We start from the raw sequence: 24,026 nt of genomic DNA on the forward strand, positions 1-24,026 counted from the left end.
CGGTGCACTGCCGCAACAGAGGGTAATAATATTCCGTTGAAACATCCAATTCTCAGAAAAGGCGGTGGGTCTAAGGTCTTCAAGATACAAATATTTCGAAGAAAGAGAGCTGGAACCAAAAAGTTTATGTATATAATTAAATACAGATTTTCAATTAGTTGGTTTCTGTAGTTGCTATTTTGATCGTATAAGTTACCCGTGAATTATAAGACATTCGTTGATATGTTGTCTATATCCATTTATCTGTCCCAATCTTATCGAAGGTGGTGCTATTCCAGTGTGACTTAGTCTGTCGGCACATGCTCTCTCCAAACCGAGTTCCACGAAAGAAATCACACCGAATTCCCCTTTCCAAAGTTCCTGACTGTTTCTGTCTCAAAGTTTCTGCAGTGAACCCCTGAGGGGGAGACAGTAGACTAGACTGCTGCCCTGAAAATGATTATACGGTGCACTGCCGCAACTTACTTAAACTAATTATGGATATTTGTTGCCAAATTAGTTCACCTCAAGAGTAAATAGAGGGTTATAATGTTTCGTGGAAACATTCAATTCTCAGAAAAGGCGGTGGACTTTCAAGGAGAAGAGATTCCGTTGAAAGAGAGCTGTACAAAACATCAATGTTATTTTCAATTAGTTTTGGTTTGGTTCGGTTTTGGTTCAGGGAGCAAACTTGCCACAGAGATCAGAATATAATACAGGGTGGTCCAAAGTAATCTTCCACCCTGTATAATACTGGACGATTAGGTATGGTACTACTAGCACTGCTAGAATATGGGACACACTCAACTTCCGTCCCTGTCCCTAATAAATTGAGAGTCCAAAATCTAACGAGATTTCAACAGAGTGTGAACCACTGCCTTAGTTAGTTTCTGTAGTTGCTTTTTTGATCGTACACAAGAGCGAACAGATTCCTCATTCCAAGTGGGGGTAAGTTATTCGTGTATTATAAGACATTCGTTGATCCTTTTATGACATGAACCTAAAGACATCAGATGAAGCCAACATAATTTTACTTCAGGAATGTTCATGTCATTTCTGTCTCTGTAAAAATTAATCATAGGTTTAATCTCCAGACTCCAATATAAATATTTGTTTTATTTATTGAGTCATGTGATAAGATTTAAGGAATTGATGTTTGAACCGCCAAATTATTAAACTGTGATATTAAGAGATTAAGGTCCTTCACACTCTCAGCCCTGTTTGTGAAAATAATTCGTAAAACGTTTCCCCGATCTTTCACACCGTTATCTCCCTAACTCACAAACTGTTTGAAAGAGGTCATGACAAATAAGTCTTATCGTTAAACGAAGGAGGGGTTCACCCTTCACGTCTGTAAAGTAGTTCACTTTGCATGAGAAGACAATGCATTCGGCTTAAATTTCAGAAAATCTCAACAAATTTCATTATTTTTTCCTTCATAATAACATTTTTTCACAACTTACAATACAAAATATAAAGTAAAAACAAGATTAGCGTAGAAAAATGTGGAAGTCCAACTTTCGATGTCTCTAATTTTATGAACCGTATTTGATGAAATTGTAAATTTAAAAAACCGGAGAAGCTAGACACGTTTAAGGAGACCAGTCACGCACAATCGTTTTCATGAATTCCTAAATTGTATCATCTCTCAAATTATTTGCTATGAAGTAGTAGTGCAAAGAATCTTGAGACTTGAAAAATTGATTGGCCGATCGCGATGCTGCAAGCTGATTTTTCCAATTGCTGACATTGCCTGAAGATTTATGAAACAGCAAACTTTACGAAATCGTGATACTTTCTCTAAGAATTTGGTCCATCATTTAAGAAACGTACGTGACTGGCCAGTGGCCTCTCTAACGTGACGTTAACTCCATAGCCCTCGGTTCTCAAATAACCCAAAGAATTGTCTTATCTGTAATTGGCTAATCGTCACTACTGGATAACTGATAAACCATTGTGTCAAGTAGTACCTTACTCAAACTTACTTAGTCATTAAATTTATATTTTTTGCAGAATTTAGACCACGTACACGTTTAATTCTGTCTACTTTCCAGCTTGAGGCGTGACTTTCAATCCGAAACTTGATCCTTGAGTAATATCATTGCCAATTGCCATTACCTATAGCATGGCCAATGGTCATGGGTATCACTATTTGGTAGAATATTGTTTTTTATTTCTTGTAGACGTGATAGGGTGGTCACTGGCTAGGGCCACAGCATGTGTCACGGCCAAGTTTAGCGGAGTTTAGGGATACAGTGTCACACAATTCGCAGAACCGTCAAATCGTCACCATGACTGTGATTCTCTTGGACTTGCGGTGGATAACATTTTTTCAATTATCTCACAACGGTATTTTTATTTGAATCTCGACAAAATCAATTATAAACTTGTGCGTTAGTTTCTTACGATGACATTTTATTTTAGATTTCGGTGTGTCCGTATTTTGAATGCTTGTGTGTGATGATAAATGATACAACACGCTTGAAATTAAATAAAATTGGAATACATGTTTAAAATTTATAATTAAAAAGATATGCTCCCTTTCTGTTGGTCGCGGAATCTTGACTCTAAAATGAATATAATATTCAAAAAACGAATGTATAGTCCCATCAAACTGAATGATTCAGATTTGCAAAATCAATCGTCACAAATAAATACAATCCCTTATATCAGGCTTATTGTATCAACAAGCCTTAATTTTTACGCGTTCCAAATCTCAATTAATAATTTAACAATACATATAACAATAAAATCATTCAAATATTACTAACCATACTAGCAAACACAACAGCCAACGACAAACGATCCTTCGCCGATTAGCCATCATTATATTTATTATAAGGTGACAATCCTACAATTCTACCCGATAAATTGACTAATTGCAAATCCGCGACTTGCTCAATCTCCTTATCTCTTCCCGCTCCGTTTCTTCTCCATCTGAATAACGCACTCTAACAGATCGTTAAGTGAGGCTGAGGGGCCGAGTCGTCTGATTGCATCTTGGGATAGTTGTCTCCAGTTATTGTAGCCCAGTCTCTGGCAGTAAGATTCGAACCTCTCAGTTTTGTGTCGACTGAAAAGTGACATTTTCTATATAAAGGCGAAAGAAAATCGATACGTTTCATCTGCGAAGTTTGTCAAAGTGGTCGTTGTCGACTGACAATGTTCCGTAATAATAAGGTGTTTCATGAAAATAAAATTACCGAAAAATTGCTCGTAAATCAAACTTACTCTGACTGGCACTTTCTGTCATGATTCTTTCGTTCCGACTCAGAGTTAAAATGTTTCCGACAAAATCTGCACTCTACCATGTTTAACCTTTCCTGATATCAAAACTTTTTTAAACACAACGCATGAGAAATATACCAAGGACTGGGCAACCGTGGCCTTTATACCCCGGCTTATCAGATATAATTAACGTCGGGTTATACAGAATTTGAAATCTAACTGGGAGCTCGAGTTTAACCGGTGCTAAATTTCGTAGAAAACGTTTCAAATTGATCTCATAATTTTGTTTATTAAGTTCTTTTTCTTTTACCTCTATTTTCTCCTGTAACATAGTACGTCTATAGGGTTGACTATATATGTATTTGTGGAGAGGCTGGGCCTGGGTGGCCCACGAGAGGATAGCATGTGGATGCTTTGCCTACCTCTGGGGTATGGCAGTCCTATGGGAGGATGCCGGTGGAATCAGAATGTGTAATCTAGGATGATGGTTAGTGTTGTGAGATATGTCATAAATGAACGCTTAAGTGGTAGCTGGGTGTGGAAGAGAGAGGTGAAATAAGAGAACGTGTGAGTAGTCACTAGTCGCTCTGTTACAACAGTCTGGTCCAGCTCCTCTGGCACAATTAAGCGTTTAGTGTGGTTTGCGAAGTTGATGATAGTGGAGATGTTTTGGTTGTCGAATATGTCATTGACGGAGAGGTAGTAGTCCTGGAAATATTGCTCTCTTATTTGGGCAATAGCCAGGCACTGTCCAAGAAAGTGTGAGACAGTCTCCTCTTCGTCGCCGCACATAGGACAAGCACTTGTGCTTGATTTGCGAATGGTATGGAGGTGTTTGTTTAGGCCACAATGTCCCATGATGAGGTGCACACCTTTTCAAACCCACAACTTATAGATTACTGCAGCAGACATGTCTGGGCCAGTTTTCCAATGACCAGTTGCAGTCTGTCATGGTTTTTTAACATTGCCAGTCATTGCTAATATGAACGTAAGCGCACATCACATACGCTTACGTTCCATATTAAAAATGACTCGCAAAAATGGCAAGTCAGATAACTGCATATGGATAAGATTTGAGCTTTGTTGAACTTTAGTTGGAGAGAATGAATGGCCAACTAATTTAAGTCTTCTGCTGCTGCAGACATAATTATTGGAGATACGTGATGACTGAACAATTTTAAATAAAAGACAAAAATTTTAGACAAAAAATGAATATTGAAATTTTCATAAGAAGCAAAAATTCTAAATAAAACGAACATATTCTCCACATATACAACTACGTCAGGAAGCACTTTTTTGTCTATAATTTATTTTGCAATTTCGCTGCAGGTGTGCAATATCGGGTTTCTCAATTCGATTCATTATCATTAGTGTTTTAGTGACGTCATAATTTTTCGTCTATCAGTTACTGATAGTCAATTGCGCCTATACTAGGGCCTCGCCTCTCAGTCTAAAATTACATTTTTAGACTGAATTATCACCAATGTATTGGCCCGGAAGAGATCTGCAGTATTCAGATCATGATCACAGGATTTTATTTTAAGATGGAGCATTGGCTGATCTCTAGTCGCTCTATTACTATAGAAATTTCTTGTCTTGTCAGTAGTCTAGGTCACATACTAGGTCACATACTAGGTCACATACTAGGTCACATACCATGATAAGAATTGTATTCTAAATTTAACCATGTTAAATGTTTAAACTTAAGAAATTGAATATGTCTTTCGAAAAGTACAGTAATTGTCGTAATTTTGTGGTACTGCATGAGTGATTCGAGACGAATCTTTCGAAAATCTCAAATTCGAATGAATTTATAAAATTTTCTCGAGCTTACAAATTTAATAGCAGTAGCAAGCTTAGTACTAAGCGTTCAAAGTATTCATTCTAATTTAGACTATTTAATTTCGAGCTTTTCTAATTTGGATCAAGTTGTCCGAAGTTGTTCTTATTAATGTAAAATACTGAATATGGCAACACAATACACATGTCACCAAGACATAATTTTTCAAAAATATTTCAAATCAACTACGGTATAAAATTCTGTAAATATTCCCTAACTATTCACTATACACTCTACTTCAGCTTTCGTTTATTGAAAACTTATAATGACCAACTTTATTTTCAGTGATATTCAAAGAGCAGTGTTGGAGCACGGAAGAAGGCGACCTCATCGTACCACAGTATTGTTCCAACACCACTAACTACTGCTCAAAATGCTACTTCAACAAGGACGTCCAAGACTACCGCAACCATTACATGTCTTATAACGATAACAGGTTTTAATATAAGGCGGCGCGCGGCAGGCGGCCCACCGCGAAACACTAAGTAAAATTTGAGACTTTCCATCTCTTCAATTAATTCGCTCCAATTAGAGAAAAGACGGTGATGTTGAGTGACTCTGTGATTATCGCAACAGAAAAGGCCCAAGGGTGGGAATTTACAGGCCAAACTAGTAGTAGTAGTAGTAGTACCGGCCATAATAAATATTAGCATAATTATTGTTATTATGGAGTTATGGACCCGGAATCTCAAGTGGTTCAATCACATAGGGTACGAATTGCAATTGTAGACAAAATAATGATGGAATCATGAGTAAGTGTGTAGCAAGAGAGCAGGGGTCTTTCCTTCATCGACTGCGATTAATGTACGTTTTAATGACTACATCATTAGCAGTTAGCATACTTGTGCCCAAAGTGTTACCTCGTCAAATCCTCAACAATTAACTCACAGATCAAATTTTAATAAAATCATTAGGTGCCGTTCGGAAATAAGTAATTGTTCACAAATAAGTTATCTAGTATCTTATCCCCTTCCTTTCAATCTTACTAGAAAGAAATTCAACAACTGCTTATTTTCAGACTTATTGTTGGTGCCATGGACAACATATTCGCCTTTGACGTGACAGACAACTTGTTTGAGAAGTTACAACAAGTGGACGCCCGTCATCCCTGTGTGGTAAGAAAAGTATTTGTGTTGTTTATTAAATTATTACATTGTGAATTAGGTTGTTTATTAAATTATTTAATTATGACGCGGACGGTTCCTTGACGGTAGAAATGTCTTAAGATTAACGAAATAAATCTTGTACTGTCATACTTATGCTTTATTAGTGGTCAAAACAGATATAATTTAGTGCGAGCTTGATCTAAAAACTGGCATAAAAAACTGAGCATGAGAAGAAACCTCTTGATCATCAAACAAGGTTTTGATTTCAATAATTGGACCTAAAGATCATTTGATCGTACAATTCTATTCATTAAATCAATCATTCGTGGGTAAATGCAAATTTCGAACGATGGCGATGTCCTTTGTCGTACTGGAATGCATCTTACTATATATAAAGTGAGACGTACCATTTTACTGACACCACGGCAACAACTTTAACACGACGTTCCGCAAAAACCGTAAAGATATAAAACTGAAATCAGCATGAAAAAATAAAATATAGATCAAGAAATAAGAATTTTAGTGCCCAAAATTTGGACCCCCAAGTGGTGTCAAAAACGCGAATTAAATAGGTAATAATTATTTTAGTCTCTTGAGTCTTGACACCATTTTAGGATTAGACGGGTTCCTGCTAGTACATATAAAGACAATTTATGTATAATTTTATCAAAATATGTAATAACCGCTAAAAGGCGGTGCCATGCCCCATACTGTCTTAAACGGGAAATTTTTTCCGGATTATTAAATAATCAATATAAAAAGCGTTCGTTCTAGTGAGTCATAGACTTTTAAACTTATTATCTGTTATTTGTAAATATCCCAGCCAATATATGTATAATAATATGTCATGACCATCTGAAAGTTTCCGTTCTATAATAAATTTAAAAATGTAAAAAATTACTCTGGTAGAAAAAAGAGAAGCACAGAGCCATCAGAACTTTATCAATACAAAAAAAAGGTGTTATATTCCTGAGAATAAGGGCAGATTATATTGATTTTTCATGTTTCAAAAACACGTACAGTTACACTTCATTCGTTTAAACTAAATTAATAAATTAAGTTAACAACCCGATATACGATATGCTGATACTAAAATCTGGTCTGCCGTATGCCTCCAGTTGTATTTATCACAACAAAAAGGCTCGAATAGAGAGTTAAGTTAAAGCGCTTATCAATTGCATTGCACAATCGACGGCCATTCAGAATCAAAATAGATTCCCAATTAATGAAGGATTTCTCAGCTTAAATGGATGGAAGTATCGTTCAATTTTAAGTGCTTGTGGAATATATAAATGATCGTTCAATTCCATCGACTGCAACCCCACCCCGCTCACTGAGCTTTAGTTAAGTGGTCTTTTGTTCTACAAAAGTGCAGCGGTAGCTGTACGGGGTGATGCGCCCTCAACTATTACAAGATTTTATTTCGCAATCGGCAATGATTTGATCACCAGAATATTCATGCTCTTGTATAACAGAATGGATCTTAGAGTGAAATCATCTTATGCTCGAACAATCTGCAAACTTTCTATCGCTATAAGGAACTTTCTAACGCTTTAGCAATCTTTACAAAGGCATATCTTAATCTTTCTCTGGGTTGGGTCAGAAGTCTGACCCATATCTTAATCTTACCATTCCAGCCAGTAAACTGCTGGACACTCTGAGCATAAGTAACCGGCAAACTTTTTAACGATGATTAATATGTCTCCTGATTTTGCAGGAATCCTGCAAGAATTACAACCGGCTGCTTCTTCCTCTCCCAGACACAGGCCAGATCCTGACGTGTGGAACTAACGCTTACGCTTGCCAGATCAGAGAGGTAAATATTTGAAATATTTGGTTTTTTAAATAACGTAATTAGTTTCGATCTAAGCTGTGGTTAACAGTTTTCAGGATTATAAGTACAATGAATGTTCACACGGTTATCTTTAAAATTCTGATATTTGGCTTCTGGTGGCATTCCTGGGGCACTCCTGGAGCCACACAGTATTTATCATTATTTGCCGTGATTGATACTCAACTATGAACCCTTTTAAAAGCCCACGTCTCTTTGACTTTAGTTTTTCCTCCAAGAATGATTGGATATAATATGTATAATGTATATATAATATATATTATAGAATTATCACCATCGACTTTTAGTCTCGTTTATGAATTTCTGATCGGATATTTCTAAGCTGTGTTTATTCTTGTTGTAAGTGTACTAACATCCAAGGAATCTTGAGATAAGTGTGGTGTTTACCTGAAGCAGAGAATATCGTACAGGAACAATTTATCATATATATTTATTTTCAATATTGTTCAATATTGTTCCTGCATCGTACAGGAACAATATTGGAAATGAATATATGATAAATTGTTCCTGTACGATATTCTCTGCTTCAGGTGAACACCACACTTATCTCAGGATTCCTTGGATGTTAGTACACTTACAACAAGAATAAACACAGCTTAGAAATATCCGGTGTTTACAAATTTTGAAATGATCCCAGAAATTCTTAAATGAGACTAAAAGTCGATGGTGATAATTTCTGTTACGCCTCGCCTGCCCTATCCGTTTTTGCAGTATATGTGGTTCAAATGTTGTGGGAAGTAGGATAGGTAACACCGTAATCTGGATCTTATCTGAATTGCTACGGGGCGTAAATTTAATAACGAGCAGAGAGATAAGAGGATCGTGTTACAGTAATCTTAATATGGGAAATATAAGTCTCAAGAGAATCAGTTTCCGGGAAATGAGCCTTACTTTATGTTTTATTTTTATGTTTTATTTGCTATCGTTACTTTTCTTTTCCCTAGGGGTAACCTAAGACGGCGTATGCAATATTATTATTTTTTGATCCGATGAAGTCGTTTGGTTTTATAATAAACTTTAGCGTTAATAGTTGAGCGTCATTGATCAGATGTCTTCCGAGGGGTTCCACAGAAACACGAAACCAAGTTAAATAACATTTATACTAATGTGTTGAGAGTTTAATAATAACATACCCCCACGCGTAGTGTCTGGTGAGTTTAGCTTTACTCTCAAGAAAGATGATAGAATCAGCTGATTGTGGCATGTTCCTAGTGCGACTTGTTATCTGGGGACTGGGTAATGAGCTTTTTGAACTTGCAATTGAATAATTGAGTCGTGCAACAAATTATATATTGTCGATTTAAAGGATTCTGAATTTTTGGTGGGTGCTGAGGTTTACAATGATAGGTGTTTAATGACGGAGTTATTGAGAGTGACTTAGAATAATCAACTTTCATGGATATACCGAGACCACTTTCTTTGGCTTGGACCGAAAATATGCCGGGACCAGGTCTAAAATCGGGTCTGTGACGAGGATAAGTGCCGATGTGGGCCACATCGCTAGGAATATCACCGACAAAGATTCGAAAGCGCGACACTCCAAGCTACGTATGATCAGGAACAAGCTGGATCCAAACCACCGAAATTTAAATGATATAAAATCAATAATTTAATGTTGTTGCTTGGTTTCCCACGAAAAGTGCTCATCTACAGACAAGCAGGAACATTATATTTCAAACAAGTGAAACAATCAAATAGGTGGGCAGACGAACCGTTTCATGATATAGTTATAAAAACAATATCAATCCTCATATTATCTACAAAATGAAACGACGGTTTACGTCAAACAAACGTTTCAATCAATAGAAAAGCATGATCTTTTCTTGTATTCCACTTTAAGCTAGCCGATAGAGCACTGTCAGCAGACTACACCTCCCAAACGTATAAAATATATATACAGTAAAACCCCGATTTACCGTAATAAAATTAAATAATAATAGATCAGTAGTTAATAAGGAGGATAAGATGCAGGGTTTAAGTGAAAAACGGGACTTAAGTGAAAAACGGGACTTAAGTGAAAAACGGTACTTAAGTGTAAAGTTAACCATATTAAAGTTTATTAAAGTATATCCCCGGGTCAAAATCGGAAAAAATCCTACATTTTAATATACTTTAATATACCTACAATTAGAAGATTTAGATTCTTCGTTAAGATTTACATGATGAACTATAGTTTTCACTCAGATTCGCAAGATAAGCCTGTTTTAGGACTAGTACATGAATTTCCATCCAGATTGGTCAAAAATTGGCTGAGCTATGAGCTTAAAAAAATATGCCCATATTTGGGCATACGCTTTTGCCCAAATTCGCTTTTGCCCAAATTCGATAAAATTTCAATATTTTTTAATGAGACTAAACTCTATGTGAAAGATATAACTCAGTGTTTGTTGAATATAGTGGATACTAAGTAAAAAGACCTCCATGAACAAAATTGGGAAAATTGCACATAATATCTCGGTTCGGAATACCAGCCAAAATGTCTTCATTGAAATTGAAATAACTCCATCAGTTTTCAATATTTTTTCAAGAACTTTTTGGAAGCAAAAAGTATTTCCGAACAGATACTTAAGTACAAAAACTTAAGTCAAATTTTGTACGATATGTTTTACTTAAGTACATACTTAAGTACGCTGTTTTTCACTTAAAATGTAAGTATGGTCCGGAGGTTACTTAAGTGCAATAATTATAATTAACTCAAAGGGGAACGAATAATTATGTTATCAAAATGGAAGTAGAATTATTTATGAGATTATAAAAATGTTTTGCGAACGGAGGAAATTGTGAGACTATATATTACATAAAAAACAATAATTATGCAGTATAATACAATAGCCCTGAAAAATTTCCCAAACAATACATTGTCCCCCCTCACGTCTTTCTGCACGAAACGTGACTAAGTCATGTTTCAGAAACAACTTAAGCGCGAGTTTCTACTAAAATATGAAACGAAGTTTCGGAAACACATTACACAAGTATAGTTTCGGAAACAATTTTTCTAAATTTACTTGGTCTACATATCACTTAAGCATTTTTTTTTTCTTCGGAAAAGGCCCCCAGATATATTCTTGTCCCCCGCTCACTTAATCTTCACAGCATGTCCTGAAGAAATAATCTCTGCAGAATTCCTCTGCAAGCGAGCCAAATTTAGATATGTGTGCCTCGTGGAGCTACGTCCACTGCCCAGTCTATAGTGCTGAAATAAAGCTCTTTGCAATTACCAACAGTAGCGACTTATAAATGAAAGGCATACTTCCTGTCACTTCTTGGCCTTCGCGCACTTAACCTTCACGTTGTCCTGCGGTAATAATTTCTGCAGGATTCCTCTGTTGCAAGCGAGTCGGATGGGCTAAAGAAGAGATTGGTACCAGGTGGAACCCACTGCACAGTCTCTCCTGAGATAAACCTCTTTACCAACTTCAGAACAAGCAAATATAAGATACCTCAACCTGCACTACTCCTAACAACTCAAATATATAATGTAGATTCTTGAGAACTCTGAAGACTTGAGGATGGATAAAACAATACCGACTGTGACTAAATTTAATCGGATCATGACAAGAATTGGGTGTATGGAGCATATAATTATATCACGTAGAAATGATATGTATTCTTGTGTAAAATTGATATGAAAGAAATGATAAGATGAATTACTTTTTACTGATCTTAGTTGAGAAATTTTATAGTAAATATGTTTTTTATAATGGCGGGGAAGTGATCATTATTTTCGACAGAAAACTGAAATAACTCTTACGAGATGCTTGTGATATTTTGCTTCATGATTATTGTAATTATTGTGGCCGCGGACATTTCACACCCTCTTAAGCAGCTAACCGTAACGGCCTTTCTAATTTTGAGTTACAAGGATTTCAGAAATAGGGCGATTCTGATGGATCCTTGACTAGACAGATGCTAGCACTATTATACTGCAAAACAAGACGAGAAGGAAGGAAAAGTGGTATTGTATTCCTCCGCGCATATATCAACTATGCAATGACATTATTTAACCATGACATCATGTTCTTAACATTTCAGATCAAGAACTTAACCAAGTTCAAACGATTGAGTGGTGAGGGGTTTGTCCCTATTAACGAGAACGCACAGAACACAGCTGCGTTCTCAGACAGCAGGATATTTGCTGGTTCTATGATGTCGGGTGACGCTGCTGACAATGCCTTTGTTGTTGCTAGTGCTAAGGTAGCTAGACCGTCACGCCCCTTATAATTTTCTATGTATTGTATTGTAAAGGACCCGATAAATTTTAAAAAAGTAAATCTAATATAATATGTGAATGGACAAATGATCAAATAAAGGAAATTGTTGCATAATTCCACTTTTCAGATCGGTAGAGAAGGCGAAAAAGCTTCCTTTGTAAACATTGTGGCAACTAGCCCCAGTATTGAGGTGCTTAATCGTGCAAAGTTCGTCGCTTCGTTCAGCAGCGGTGACTACGCGTACTTCCTATTCCAGGAAATAGAATTCTCCACTGGAGACAGAGTCAACAAGGTGAGTACTGTTACGTGTAGATCGAGAGAAACGGTGCAGTTTTATACTCTTATAAGAGTCCAATAATATAAATATTATTGGACAAATGGACCATTTGAAATGGTATTTAAACGGTGATCAGAGTTTACTCTAAAAGGATACTTTTTAAAAATAAATAGCGGCTATTTATTTTGTCATCGTTTAAAAGTTTTAGTTTAAAGAATTTGTAATATTCCGGTTACAGGTTGTATCACGCATTGCCAGAGTTTGTAAAGAAGACACGGGAGTAGCGGCAGATCTGGAATATTTCGATAATGCAAAATTGTGGCAAACGTTCGTAAAATCACGGATTTACTGCGAGAACAAGGTCACAGATCCAACCTTTGGAGAGCAGACCTTTACGTACAACCGTGTCGGTATGTTGAAACACTATTTTAATTTCTAAAGAGGTCACAGTGTCACCATGGATATTCCCATTCCGTGATCTCGGAACTGAATTAATCTACGCGGCACATTGCAAATGGTAATGTGCCGCTGTTTGCCAATGACTATGTTGAGTCAAATTAGTAGAGCTATACACAATACAGTATACACTCTTGTACTTGATACAATTACCTGCTACAATTTGTATATTCCCTTCCCGATTAAATATTAATAGAAACAATAGAAATACTTACATTATTCATTGTTTAGGATGTCTTTCTCATATGACTAGGAAAACTGGTGGTTTCGGATGAACAAACCACGCATATTTAAAGATTTGTTAACTGTTTACTAAATTATGTTCAACTCCCAGGAGCTGGTATTATCGACGATAACAGGATTCTGTACGCAGCATTTTCGGAGGGTGACACCTCAGCAAGTGGTTCAGTTGTATGTCGTTTCAACCTAACCGAGATCGACATTAACTTCAACACCGCTAAATACAATCACTTCAACACTGTTGGCAGCTCCCGACCTAAAGCCAAATCGAGGACTCCCCCTACTTGTGAAGATATTGGAAATGCGGAATCTGAAGATATATATGTAAGTTGACATAATCCTTGAAAAAACGATTAATACCCTTCTCCCAATGACCTTTCACCTTGTTTTTTCATAATCTGGTATTATTCTTTTATCGCTCGATTTAATCTGTAGACAATGGTAATGTTTATTAAATTTATTAAATTCGAGGCACTTTCACAGAAATATTCATTTTTTAAAACTAAGTTAAAATAATGTCAGGAGTTGATGTTGACTGTTGATGACGTCACGTCGAAGGATCCTCCTCTGTTCCTGCAGTCGGGACCGCAGTTTACTAAACTTCTGGTGGACTCCAACATTAGAAACGTCTCAAACCCTGTTCTCTTCATTGGAACTAGTAAGCAGCTTGTTAAATTTCATATGACCGACACGAATAATTTCTATGATTTTTATTGCTAACGTGGCTTGGTTATCTCACTGTCTCTGTAGTTACATCGAAATTGGAGAAAATTAAACTATGCATAAACTATGCATAATGTGCATTATAAAAGTATAAAGTTACGTGCTTTCGATATCGATGTCTGCCCATTGACGTCAAAAACCGTTTTAACAAATTATGTGGCCTTGTCGTTATGTAGCCTAGCAATCAATATGTTGCTAGCGCTCAATTATTCAAAAATAATTTAATCGGAAAACTTTAATTCCAAAACCTACGTTTCTAAATATCATATTTATCCCCTCAGACATGGGGAAAGTTCTGAAGGTTACATGGCGCACAGCTGATGACGGATCCTTCAAGCCTATCCTTATTGAGTCCATGCAAGTTGCTAAAGGAGACACCAAATCAGATTTAAGCGTCAACTTTCTGGCGTTTGAGAAAACTATCGATCCTGTGAGAAATTTAGCGATATCAAATCAAATCTTTATTTTCAGACTTCAATAGAACATTGTGAAGTATATTTTAGATAAAAAACAAGTAAAATGGTGTGAACTGCTACTTTTAAAAATACCTTTGAACCTTTTATTAAAACCTTTTAACCTTTCATCGATCACTCCACATAATCACTCACTCGGACTCACATAAAATGTTGACCCTACTGACGGTGGAATCTCCCCAGAACTATCTATTCGTGGGTACGGGTACCTCGGTCTCCAAAGTAGTTATATCGCGGTGTCTCCGGTTCCCGAACCTGACCCAGAACTGCTGTTACGCGTCACTGGATCCCTACTGTGGGTGGTGTAGTGTGATGAGAAAGTGCACCAGCAGACCAGACTGCAGGTTTGTCGGATTCATTTGTCATTCCTGGTTATTCCTGGTCAGCTTAGTTTATATCCGTAAATTGAGTTTAGGAACTTTGTGTTTTAATATTTTCCTTTTCACTAAACAAGTTAGTCAGTGAAACCATAACAGGATTGGCAAAGGATTACTATTTTACGTGTCTGACGAGAGCACGTAAGTGCAACATATTGCAGCTATACGTTAATAAATATACCATCCGACTTATGGAGCATTACGTAAACAAGCTGGGTTTAAACTATATAATAATAATATTATTATTAATATAATAATAATAAAAACCAGTAAAGGATCAACTTTGTTTTGCTTTAAACTAAGCAAATATATTTTCCATAATGGCCTCCCTTTACTCTTCATGTGTAACCTCTGCTTAAAGCTATATCCAGCTACACGTTCATGTAATAACAACTTCTTATCAAGCGGGGGGGGGGGGTACCAATGGCATAAAATGGCATAAATGGCATACGTTTTATGGCATAAATGGAAATTTTTATTGGCCAATTCTCCATTTATGCCATGAATTTAGGTCTTCATATTTGACTATAAATTCGCAAATTATTATTAGTACTTGAATAAGAGACATCTTTCATGCTTTATAACGCTTGGAATGATTGTTAAAGATTCATATGACAAATAAAGAAAATAGAAATGTATTATATCAAAAATGGCATAAATGGCATACGTTTTATGGCATAAATGGAAATTTTTATTGGCCAATTCTCCATTATGCCATCTATGCCATTGGTACCCCCCCCCCCCCCTATCAAGCTAACATAGTCTATCTGTGTTCCTATCTAATGTTGCAGTCAAGCTATTTGTACATTTTATTCTAGTGGACCCTGTCTGTCATAGCACAAAATAACATAACATTGAGATGTGAGTTTATGTGAAAAGCTCAAGATTCTGTTACATATTATATCTATTTTCATTTTTCCCCGTGTTATTTCTATAGAAAATTATGATTAATTTTCATCAGTTAATGAACTGGTAATCATCCACATTCCACGTCCATATTAAAAACCACATTCTTACTGGATCCCGTTGAATTTTGGCGTTCACTGACACTATGAACGTAGTTTTAAAGCATAGGACGTAATCCGAAACTTGGAAAGTGTTACTGTACAATGTACGTCCACAAGCAAGCCATGATATACGTATGTTCTGACTTCTGACGTTTAACAGAAATGTTTCAGCAAGAACTTTAGAGCACCCTAGTAATTATCACAATTATTCGTCCCATAAATTTATCTTACCCGGAAAGCTGACTTATCTTGCGCTCTGAATTATCAAGTTTTTAGCAGGAAATTTGCCACGATTATTTCCTTTTCGTTTCGAAATTGTTGACGTCACCGCCTATCTTAGCAAAGTTATTCAAAAATGAATTATTTATCATGCCAAATTTGAACATTATCATGATAAAATGAATTAGTGTATATCATACCCAATTTGAAGATTATTACACTTCGCTGATAGAGGCCTTTCTCTTATCTGAATTGGCGCGTATTTCTAAGATAAAAACTTGTCTTATCTGTGAATCTTAAATTGAATGAAATTGAAATATATCAAATTATGGGCTGATCCTTCTGAAAATGTAGGGAATATAAATATACTGTTTTCATAATATTATCATTACGTAGACTGTCTAATCTAATATCATAACCTAATAATTTCTTAAGACTGATCTTATTATACCTAAAATTCTTCAGAATATGTTTCTTAACTGTAACAGCCGCAACCAAGACATGGGTGGCTTTCCCTAAACCATCAACTTTTAAATGAGAAAAACCATGCCGTCAGCAGATGCTCCCATTTATTAACTTTACCGGTAACTTTATAACCAAGCACTTAAAAGTTTCTCTCGTGACACATACTCAATCCAGTGATGATGCTGACACAATCTGTTGATGACATCATCAAAACTGTGGCAGGTTGATCTTCAATTAACAGTTAAATACGCTACTTGACAGTAGAATAGCTACGGAATGTTATTGCTGAATCATAAAGTCTATTGTCTGGTGACGTCAGCTGTTGATGTCTGCCTGGTGACGTCAGCAGCGCTGTCTCCACGGACAGTTTTGTCGCTCTGTGGTGTGATAGTAAGGAAGGGATTAATATTCAGCAGAAATCAAACAACAATAAAATATTAATAGATACAGGCACGGGTTTTAAAGATGGGATTCATAGCGAAATTATAGTTAAGATACAATTACAATATGTACTAAAAGCATCCATTGAGAAACAGCTGTGAATCTCTGCATTGCCTTGAATATCAGTTGCTTTAACAATTAACATGGCAATTGATGAATGGAACGTGTAAGATATATTAACCTTCCTTATATTTCAGTTCGGACTGGATACAGAGCCTGACAGCCACTGCTCCTGATGAAAGTACCTGTGAAAGTACGTATCTAATAGTGTCGTATAAATGTCACGTAATCTCATCCTTCTGTCTTGTGACGTCACGACAGGTATCGTGACGTCACGTTATCTGTCATGACGTCACTCTTGACAAGTGATGTGACGTGTTCTGTGGTGGTTTTTTGAGTTTGCAGATTTTGTGGTTTTTCTGTTTTTTTTCTCTTTGATGATTTTCGTCTTTCCGATTTAATCAAGCTCTTTGATAATCACCCATGATAAATCCATTTTCATAAAAAGAATTCTCGGTTGTTCCATCTTTAACTGTGTTAAACCGTGTGTCTTGTTATCCTGTTGCAGTCTAACCTGCGTTTTGTCTATCACTGAAATCTATACAATTAGAACAGGAGATAGATTCGAATAAAGATTTAAACCCTTTATTCCGAACTAAACAATAGATACTTTATTCAAGCTAAATAATAAAAGTACACTAGCACGGTGCTAGTAGAAGTACTATAATACGTTGACCGCTGTAGTAATCCGCTGTACTAATATATATGTCCCCCTGGCCAACAGTTAATCACCACCACACCACGACTCCTCACCACCACACAAGTAAGCACCCTCACTCACTAGACCACCCTACTCTCAATCCAGGACAAGATAACACTCAAACGCCTTCGCCGACCACCGCCCCGCCGCCGACAGAGCCGCCGACGACCAAAGGTAACGGAAATCTCCCACTGCCACCCCTCTATCTTTTAATATCTCGGTAGCATCGGGAGCAAGTTTAATGATCATGAAAATGATTTGTGCTTCAATTCTTTATAATTATATGATCCGTGCATGCAACATACGCAACAAATCTGTTCTTATATTATCGACCTCAATCCTACAGCTTTAGATTTTTGTGATTCTTTCGATTTTTGTCTGGAGATGTCAATTAATCCTTGCCTTTCTGTTAGCCTGTGCAAAAATTGAAAATCATGATTTAAAACAACTTTTCTTTGTAGATCCCGTGATCAAAAAGTAGCATGGTTCAGGGCTAGTATGGTCACTTAAAACCCTTCTGAACCTCATTCATTAAAAACTGCAGGTCTTTTAAACAATTTCTTCCTACCCATGGTAGATATCATGGAATCGTTTTTGGCGGTAAGGGACGTGATGTCCTCGAAACCCTAGAGTTCTGAACCATGGGACTTCGTGCATGAACTAGGGAATGTCTCATGATCTGACTAACTCAAACTCTGACTCAAAACTCTGACTGATCTCTGCTAATCTGCTGTTGCTTTTCGTGTCTGTGACAATCGATTCCGCTGATTAAAAGTTTGCGAGCTCCATTTTTTCTCCAAACTCCCGATATTTTTATTAATATTCTATGTTGGAATGATTTGCATGCCTATTTGCTTGTGTAACTGTATCTTTGTGATACTATCATATTTTTGAAGTATGTTCAGATCACTGCTTCACTAAGACAGTGTATGATTTTGTGCTGCGTGTTTGAGTGAGCTAAACTGTGTACGTGAGCTATGTGTTGCGCTATTTCATTGACTAACATGTCATAGGACGAGATCCGACTCCCGTTCCCAAACCGACGACCAAGCCGGACAGTCATGAGACAGATCGTCCAAAAACAGAGCCGGAACCGACAGAGCTAGTACCTAAAACACTCAAACCACCCACCACCAAACAACCACCGCCCGATAAAAGCACGGATATCACCAGGGAGCCCGTCACCGCCACCAGGGAGAGCGTCACCAATAATAACAGCACAGGTACCGTATTGACTCTCTCGCGCGTAATGTGATGACGTCACGTTACGCGTGACATGACGTCACGTGATCGTGGTGACGCGCGGAGCGATAATATCTTGTCTGGGGTGCGTGTGGTGCGGGTACGTCCGAGTGTTATCTTGTGTAGATATGTGAGAATGCTACAGCACAAACACCAACTCATTGCACGTGTTAGATATTGGCAAAGCATCCACTTCATTTTTGGGTATCAAGCACATTCCTCTGATCCTCCTCACGTGTGGTAGTATGTGAGTCGCGTGTTATTTTGTTGTGACCTTGCTTTTTGTAACCTCCTTTTTTCAGGTTCTCACACTTTCATGGTCTACTTTTATAAGACTCAACAACACCAAACATGCTATCAGAAAACTCACACTCTCACCACTGTACGAACGTTTTATATATTTGTACAAACTGCATTATGTGAGTGTTTTTCAGCCTGAAATTCTAACACCGAGTAACCCCTAGCCCCTCCCTTTTCCCGCTAACACAGCACACAAACAACTGCAGGATATTTTAAGATAGTAGTGGACGGTACTGATCCCTACGTCAAGCCTGTTGAACCTTCTCCGTGCAGCAACCCGAGCATCGCCCCGTCGGAAGGTGTAACATTCATTACGCTTAGCTCGAACATCCGCCACTACAAAGTGTTATCCATAGTGCTTGGAATTCTAACTTTCGTATTTGCCGCTACTTCCTTCCTCTTGGCGGCCATGCAAATAGGACAGTAATGTAGTCAGCTGAACTTGCCGTGAATATCGCGGCTTTTAACTATATAGCTCGCTCAACCGCTACCTAGCACTCTCTGAAGAACATTATCAAAAGCCCGAAAAACAAAGCACTCGAAGTTGGTGGATATTATCGGACACTATCATAGGGACAAAGACAACAAGCCTGACAGACACATGTTACCTTGCTGTTTTCACTAACTAACTTTCTATCTATCAGCCCCATGCAACTCTTAATAAAGCAAAGTAGAAGGAGATATCTGGCTATCTTTAAAGTCGTCGTGCAATGTTATATAGCTGATGTGTCACTGAAAGCCCCCTTCAAATTCTTCTCATTCCTTTGTCATGTTCCTATTCGCATCTGTAACATACTAATTTTCCCAATGTGTCTTACTGTTAATATAGACTATTGAGATCCGTCTCATTTGTTCGAACGTTGTTGAGGGAAATTGAGGGACATTGATAAAAACGGATGTATTAAAGTTTAGATGTGGTGTCCCGGTGCTCTCGTAACTTGATGTCCCTCACCTCTCAGTTTTGGAGTTTTGTGTACAAGAGTGTGTGAATGTTAGTGTAAGAATGTGTGAAAAGTGTGTGAAGCGTGTTACAATTTGTGTGATAATATGTGCATGTCCAATTGTGTGCTCCTATAAAAGCTATTGCTTCCGCTGTTTGTCTGTCAGTGCGTCTGCGCGTGTGTTATTCTCCCGCTAAACCTATTTAATCTGAATGTTGTTAATGAATTTGGCAAGCTCCCACTTAACTTAACCCGCAAAATGAAACAGAATGATGCTTACTTATCTGACTAGTTTTCTTCTTTGTTTGAATTGAATTATTTAAAATTTGATCATTTTTAGGAGCTCGGTAAGGCTCCTAGAAACCAATCATCTATTTAAAATATGTGGGACCTTGCCATTTTCCCGTCTTTTCTTGCTGCTTTGTCCGCTGTCCCAGAGTGGCACTGCTGAGAGTGAATAGTTTTGTCTGTTCGCGGGATAGTGCCGCTGCTGGAGCGGCAGGACAGGGCCAGGAGAAGGAGGGACTACAGCAACCACTTCAACCTTCACTTCTTCAGCCGCAGATCCCGACGGTAGAAATGGTAACGAGGACGCTGTTACGAGTGAAACAGCTGGCTGGAAAAAAATTGCCATCGTCATGGCAACCCTGTGTGGAATTTTTGTGTTGATATCAGCGCTGCTGGCCCTTAATCTGGCCAGAAAGTGGTGTTATGCCAGCAGGAAACCGCCCCAAAAAATGGGAAACAATAATCTTCAGCACAATTACAATCCCCTTGCCTCACAAGGACCCAAATCAGAAGACTTTTCTGACAGAATACCCGTATATAATACCAGAACTAACAACGTGTAGTAGTAAAACCATGGTCCTAGATTAAGTAGCGTATTTTCTTCATGTGTTTGTATAATTGTGCCAACAGAACAGATATGATTGCGATTTTACAAATTTCAAGCTTGAAAATGGGGAGAACATTGATGAAATGGGTGTACATGCAAAAAAATTCTCACAGATACCGTGCATATCTGCTCACAGATTCCGTCACAAGATGTTTGCCTCTGGCGAGGGGAATAACATTTGAGATTTGTTCGTTTACTTTTGACGTTGCGTGAATATTTACCGTTTGTTGTGTATTTATTATTTTTACTTCTGTTTGTATCTGTTTTTAAGCATTACAAAATAATGTTTAGTCTGTAGAATTAAGGTAGTGATATGAATTTGAGTGTGTGTCTTAGCTGCTCATTTTGAGTCATTTCTGAAGTTTTAGGTTCTGAGTTCTGATTGTTTTTCGCTAGTTAACTTTCTCTTAAAAATGAGATAAATATGATATTAATAAACAAAAACTGAACTATGATTGTGTTCTCCTGGATTTCTAGTTGATGTGATCCAGTTACTGCTGACGGACTTTCATTTAAATGCGCAGTTTTTCAGCGCGGCGCAATATTTCTTGATAATGATAATATAAAATTTAATCAATTTTGGATTTCCACAAGGCGTGACCGCTGATTTTAAATAAGCTGTGATTTTGGTTTTTAAATGGTTTGATCTAAATGCTGAGCATGGTTTTATATTTTAAATGTTGCAAAGCTCCAAAATGTCAGACTCCGAGGGAAGTCGCGATATTTTACCATTTAATACTTCCCGGTCGCCCTTTCCAACATACTACATAATATAGGCGAACGAATCAAAATTATTATAAACCAATACTTCAAATATATCTCCGGGCGTGAACATCTTCACTACTATTCATTAGGGTTTGCCTGCTGCACCCCTCTTTGGTCATGTATGGTCAAATTGCTGTAGAAACGAAATGATATGTCGACATTGAACCGTCAGGTGAAATATATTGAAGTTACCTTTCAATGAATCATGCTTCGAGAACTATTGGGAGTGGGAAAGAATGCGGTGCTTCAAAATCATCCCTGTAAAACTCACAAAAATGTGATCCTTTACTATGGCTACAAAAATATAAACTAGCTGAAACAATTTTTTATTAAATCTTTTAATGGCCAAGACAATTACTAGATTATCCTTATGAATTGACTTTAAGCCCTTTATTCCGTCCTGAAGAGGGTGTTTTAGCGACAGGATATTATGTACTGTGTAAATAATTATGCTATTTATTTTGTTATACATTTAATTTATCGTTCATTTGGAGTGTTATGAGGTGCAGGTAAATATATGCACAATGTTTTTGAAGTGACTCCGGTGCTAAGTTTTATAAATTACATTATTCACGAGGGAATAAATCTGTAGTTGTCTCACTCGAAAGTTTGTAACCTTAACTTTAAGAGAACGTATTGCCAAAAATATCCTTTAAATTGATATTGCCTGATATTTGAAACGATTCGATTTTTCAAACAAATTCTCCAATTTATTTTGTTTTCAAACATTCAAATTATCAAACGCTGTGATTGGGTTTAATTGTGAAAAATATACAGATTTTAATCATCCTTGGAAACTATCTGACGGTTAAAATAGTAAAAAATATCGGTAAGAATATTTTTCATTTACAAACTCTGAGTGACCAAAGATCAGACAATTTTTAAACGGTTTATTTTATAACTGGTCATCTAACCCAACTTAGAAATAAATATTCTTGCAGAGCTATGTGAAAGATCCTTGGCCACTCTGTTCACCATACAGTCTTTATTGTTTATTTTCGGTTCTACTTTCAACTTCATTTCGAATTTAAAATCTTATTGCAGCCAAACACTACAATCAGGGCTAGTCACCGCTGTCATGCCATTAAACTAGCATATCCCGAGATTTTATCTCTGGTATCAGTATTATCCACGAATTTCTTCTCGATATCCAGTCTAAGAACTAGTAGTAGTTACTCGGACGTAAACATTCGAACTGTTTAATGATTGTCTTGGTGTGTACCTTCTATCCGACACTCCTTTATCTCGAGTAGTGAACACACCCCTCTACTTTCCGAGCTGGATATTTTCGACAATGCCCAAGTTATCGTCCCGGGAGGGCTGTTCTGTGGGCCCCTCTCTCAGAGCCAGCATCTCCACGGACTGGGCCCTACTGACACGGCCCCTGGTCTCGTTATCCAGGTAGTTGTTCACCTCAGAGTAGACATCCAGTTCGTTTCTGCTGTTCGCAAGCGAGGTGTTACTCTTTATAAACCTTGGCTCTTGGTTTGACACTGAAGGTGTTTAAGTTGAAGCCAGGTGTTGCAGTGGAATTTGCACACTGATATTTCTTCAGAAAAAGTTATGATTTTGCCAGACTTCGAGTAAAAGAAAACCCACTTGGTGCATCACATAACATCTCGTTTTATATGAGTGATTGTGTGGACTCGATACACCCTCACACTATACAATCTTACTCACGTTGTGTAGAGTAATCCTCAGCTAGGTACATAAGAGCTGTTTCACTGAACCTCCGGCTAGTTCTCCCTCTCTGTGCCAGCTTGTCTATTGAACTGCTCTCTGTCGGAGAGCGGGACAAACTCCGTCTGTAGTTCACACTCCTGAAAGAGGTCGTTTGTTCTGAGGATGTGCCATTGGTGACAAATTTGGTGGATGATTTTTATCAGTGCAGGCCTTGAAGTGAACTGTGGAAACTGTGAGATAAGATGGGTTATAATAAAAAACGTTACGGTAATTGCAATAATACAAACTGTAACTTGGTTAAATTTGAAAATAGCCGTGAAAACCGTGAGCTGTTTACAAAAGGCTGGATCAGGATGATCATAGACCAGGCTTTGCTTTTTCAATTTGTTGGCTAAATTTTATCCGTATGTGCACGGGCATTTCGTATCATCGGAGGAAATTTCCAGAAGGAAGATACCTCTCAAACTAAGAACTTTTAGCGACAGTAGCTACGAAACCGAAGAGAATAACCGTGACATTTTGTACAAGGATCACTTTAATATTGCC

At 37.3% G+C, this 24,026-nt stretch overlaps 1 protein-coding gene across 8 annotated transcripts in view; it reads left to right on the forward strand.

Annotated features, from left to right (window-relative positions):
- Positions 1 to 22,228, forward strand: part of LOC134811538 (semaphorin-5B-like) — a 129,145-nt gene extending 106,917 nt beyond the window's left edge. The window contains exons 3-16 of one of the 8 annotated variants that reach the window (XM_063818463.1): positions 5,333 to 5,483; positions 6,066 to 6,162; positions 7,871 to 7,969; positions 12,038 to 12,199; positions 12,344 to 12,508; positions 12,732 to 12,903; positions 13,284 to 13,513; positions 13,712 to 13,847; positions 14,194 to 14,342; positions 14,569 to 14,729; positions 17,092 to 17,147; positions 17,679 to 17,828; positions 18,668 to 18,877; positions 20,696 to 22,228. In XM_063818463.1, coding sequence (XP_063674533.1) covers positions 5,333 to 5,483; positions 6,066 to 6,162; positions 7,871 to 7,969; positions 12,038 to 12,199; positions 12,344 to 12,508; positions 12,732 to 12,903; positions 13,284 to 13,513; positions 13,712 to 13,847; positions 14,194 to 14,342; positions 14,569 to 14,729; positions 17,092 to 17,147; positions 17,679 to 17,828; positions 18,668 to 18,877; positions 20,696 to 20,988 — 2,231 coding nt within the window. In that variant the 3' untranslated portion in view covers positions 20,989 to 22,228. Of the gene's footprint in view, positions 1 to 845; positions 928 to 5,332; positions 5,484 to 6,065; positions 6,163 to 7,870; positions 7,970 to 12,037; positions 12,200 to 12,343; positions 12,509 to 12,731; positions 12,904 to 13,283; positions 13,514 to 13,711; positions 13,848 to 14,193; positions 14,343 to 14,568; positions 14,730 to 17,091; positions 17,148 to 17,678; positions 17,829 to 18,667; positions 18,878 to 19,402; positions 19,496 to 20,695 lie in introns of those variants that run through there. The other 7 variants (XM_063818464.1, XM_063818470.1, XM_063818468.1 and 4 more) reach the window with 7 other exon arrangements.
- The last annotated feature ends 1,798 nt before the right edge of the window (positions 22,229 to 24,026 follow it).

The sequence above is a fragment of the Bolinopsis microptera genome, chromosome 2 (genome assembly GCF_026151205.1).
Source record: "Bolinopsis microptera isolate Bmic1 chromosome 2, MBARI_Bmic_1.0, whole genome shotgun sequence".
NCBI classification, from domain to species: Eukaryota; Metazoa; Ctenophora; class Tentaculata; order Lobata; family Bolinopsidae; genus Bolinopsis; species Bolinopsis microptera.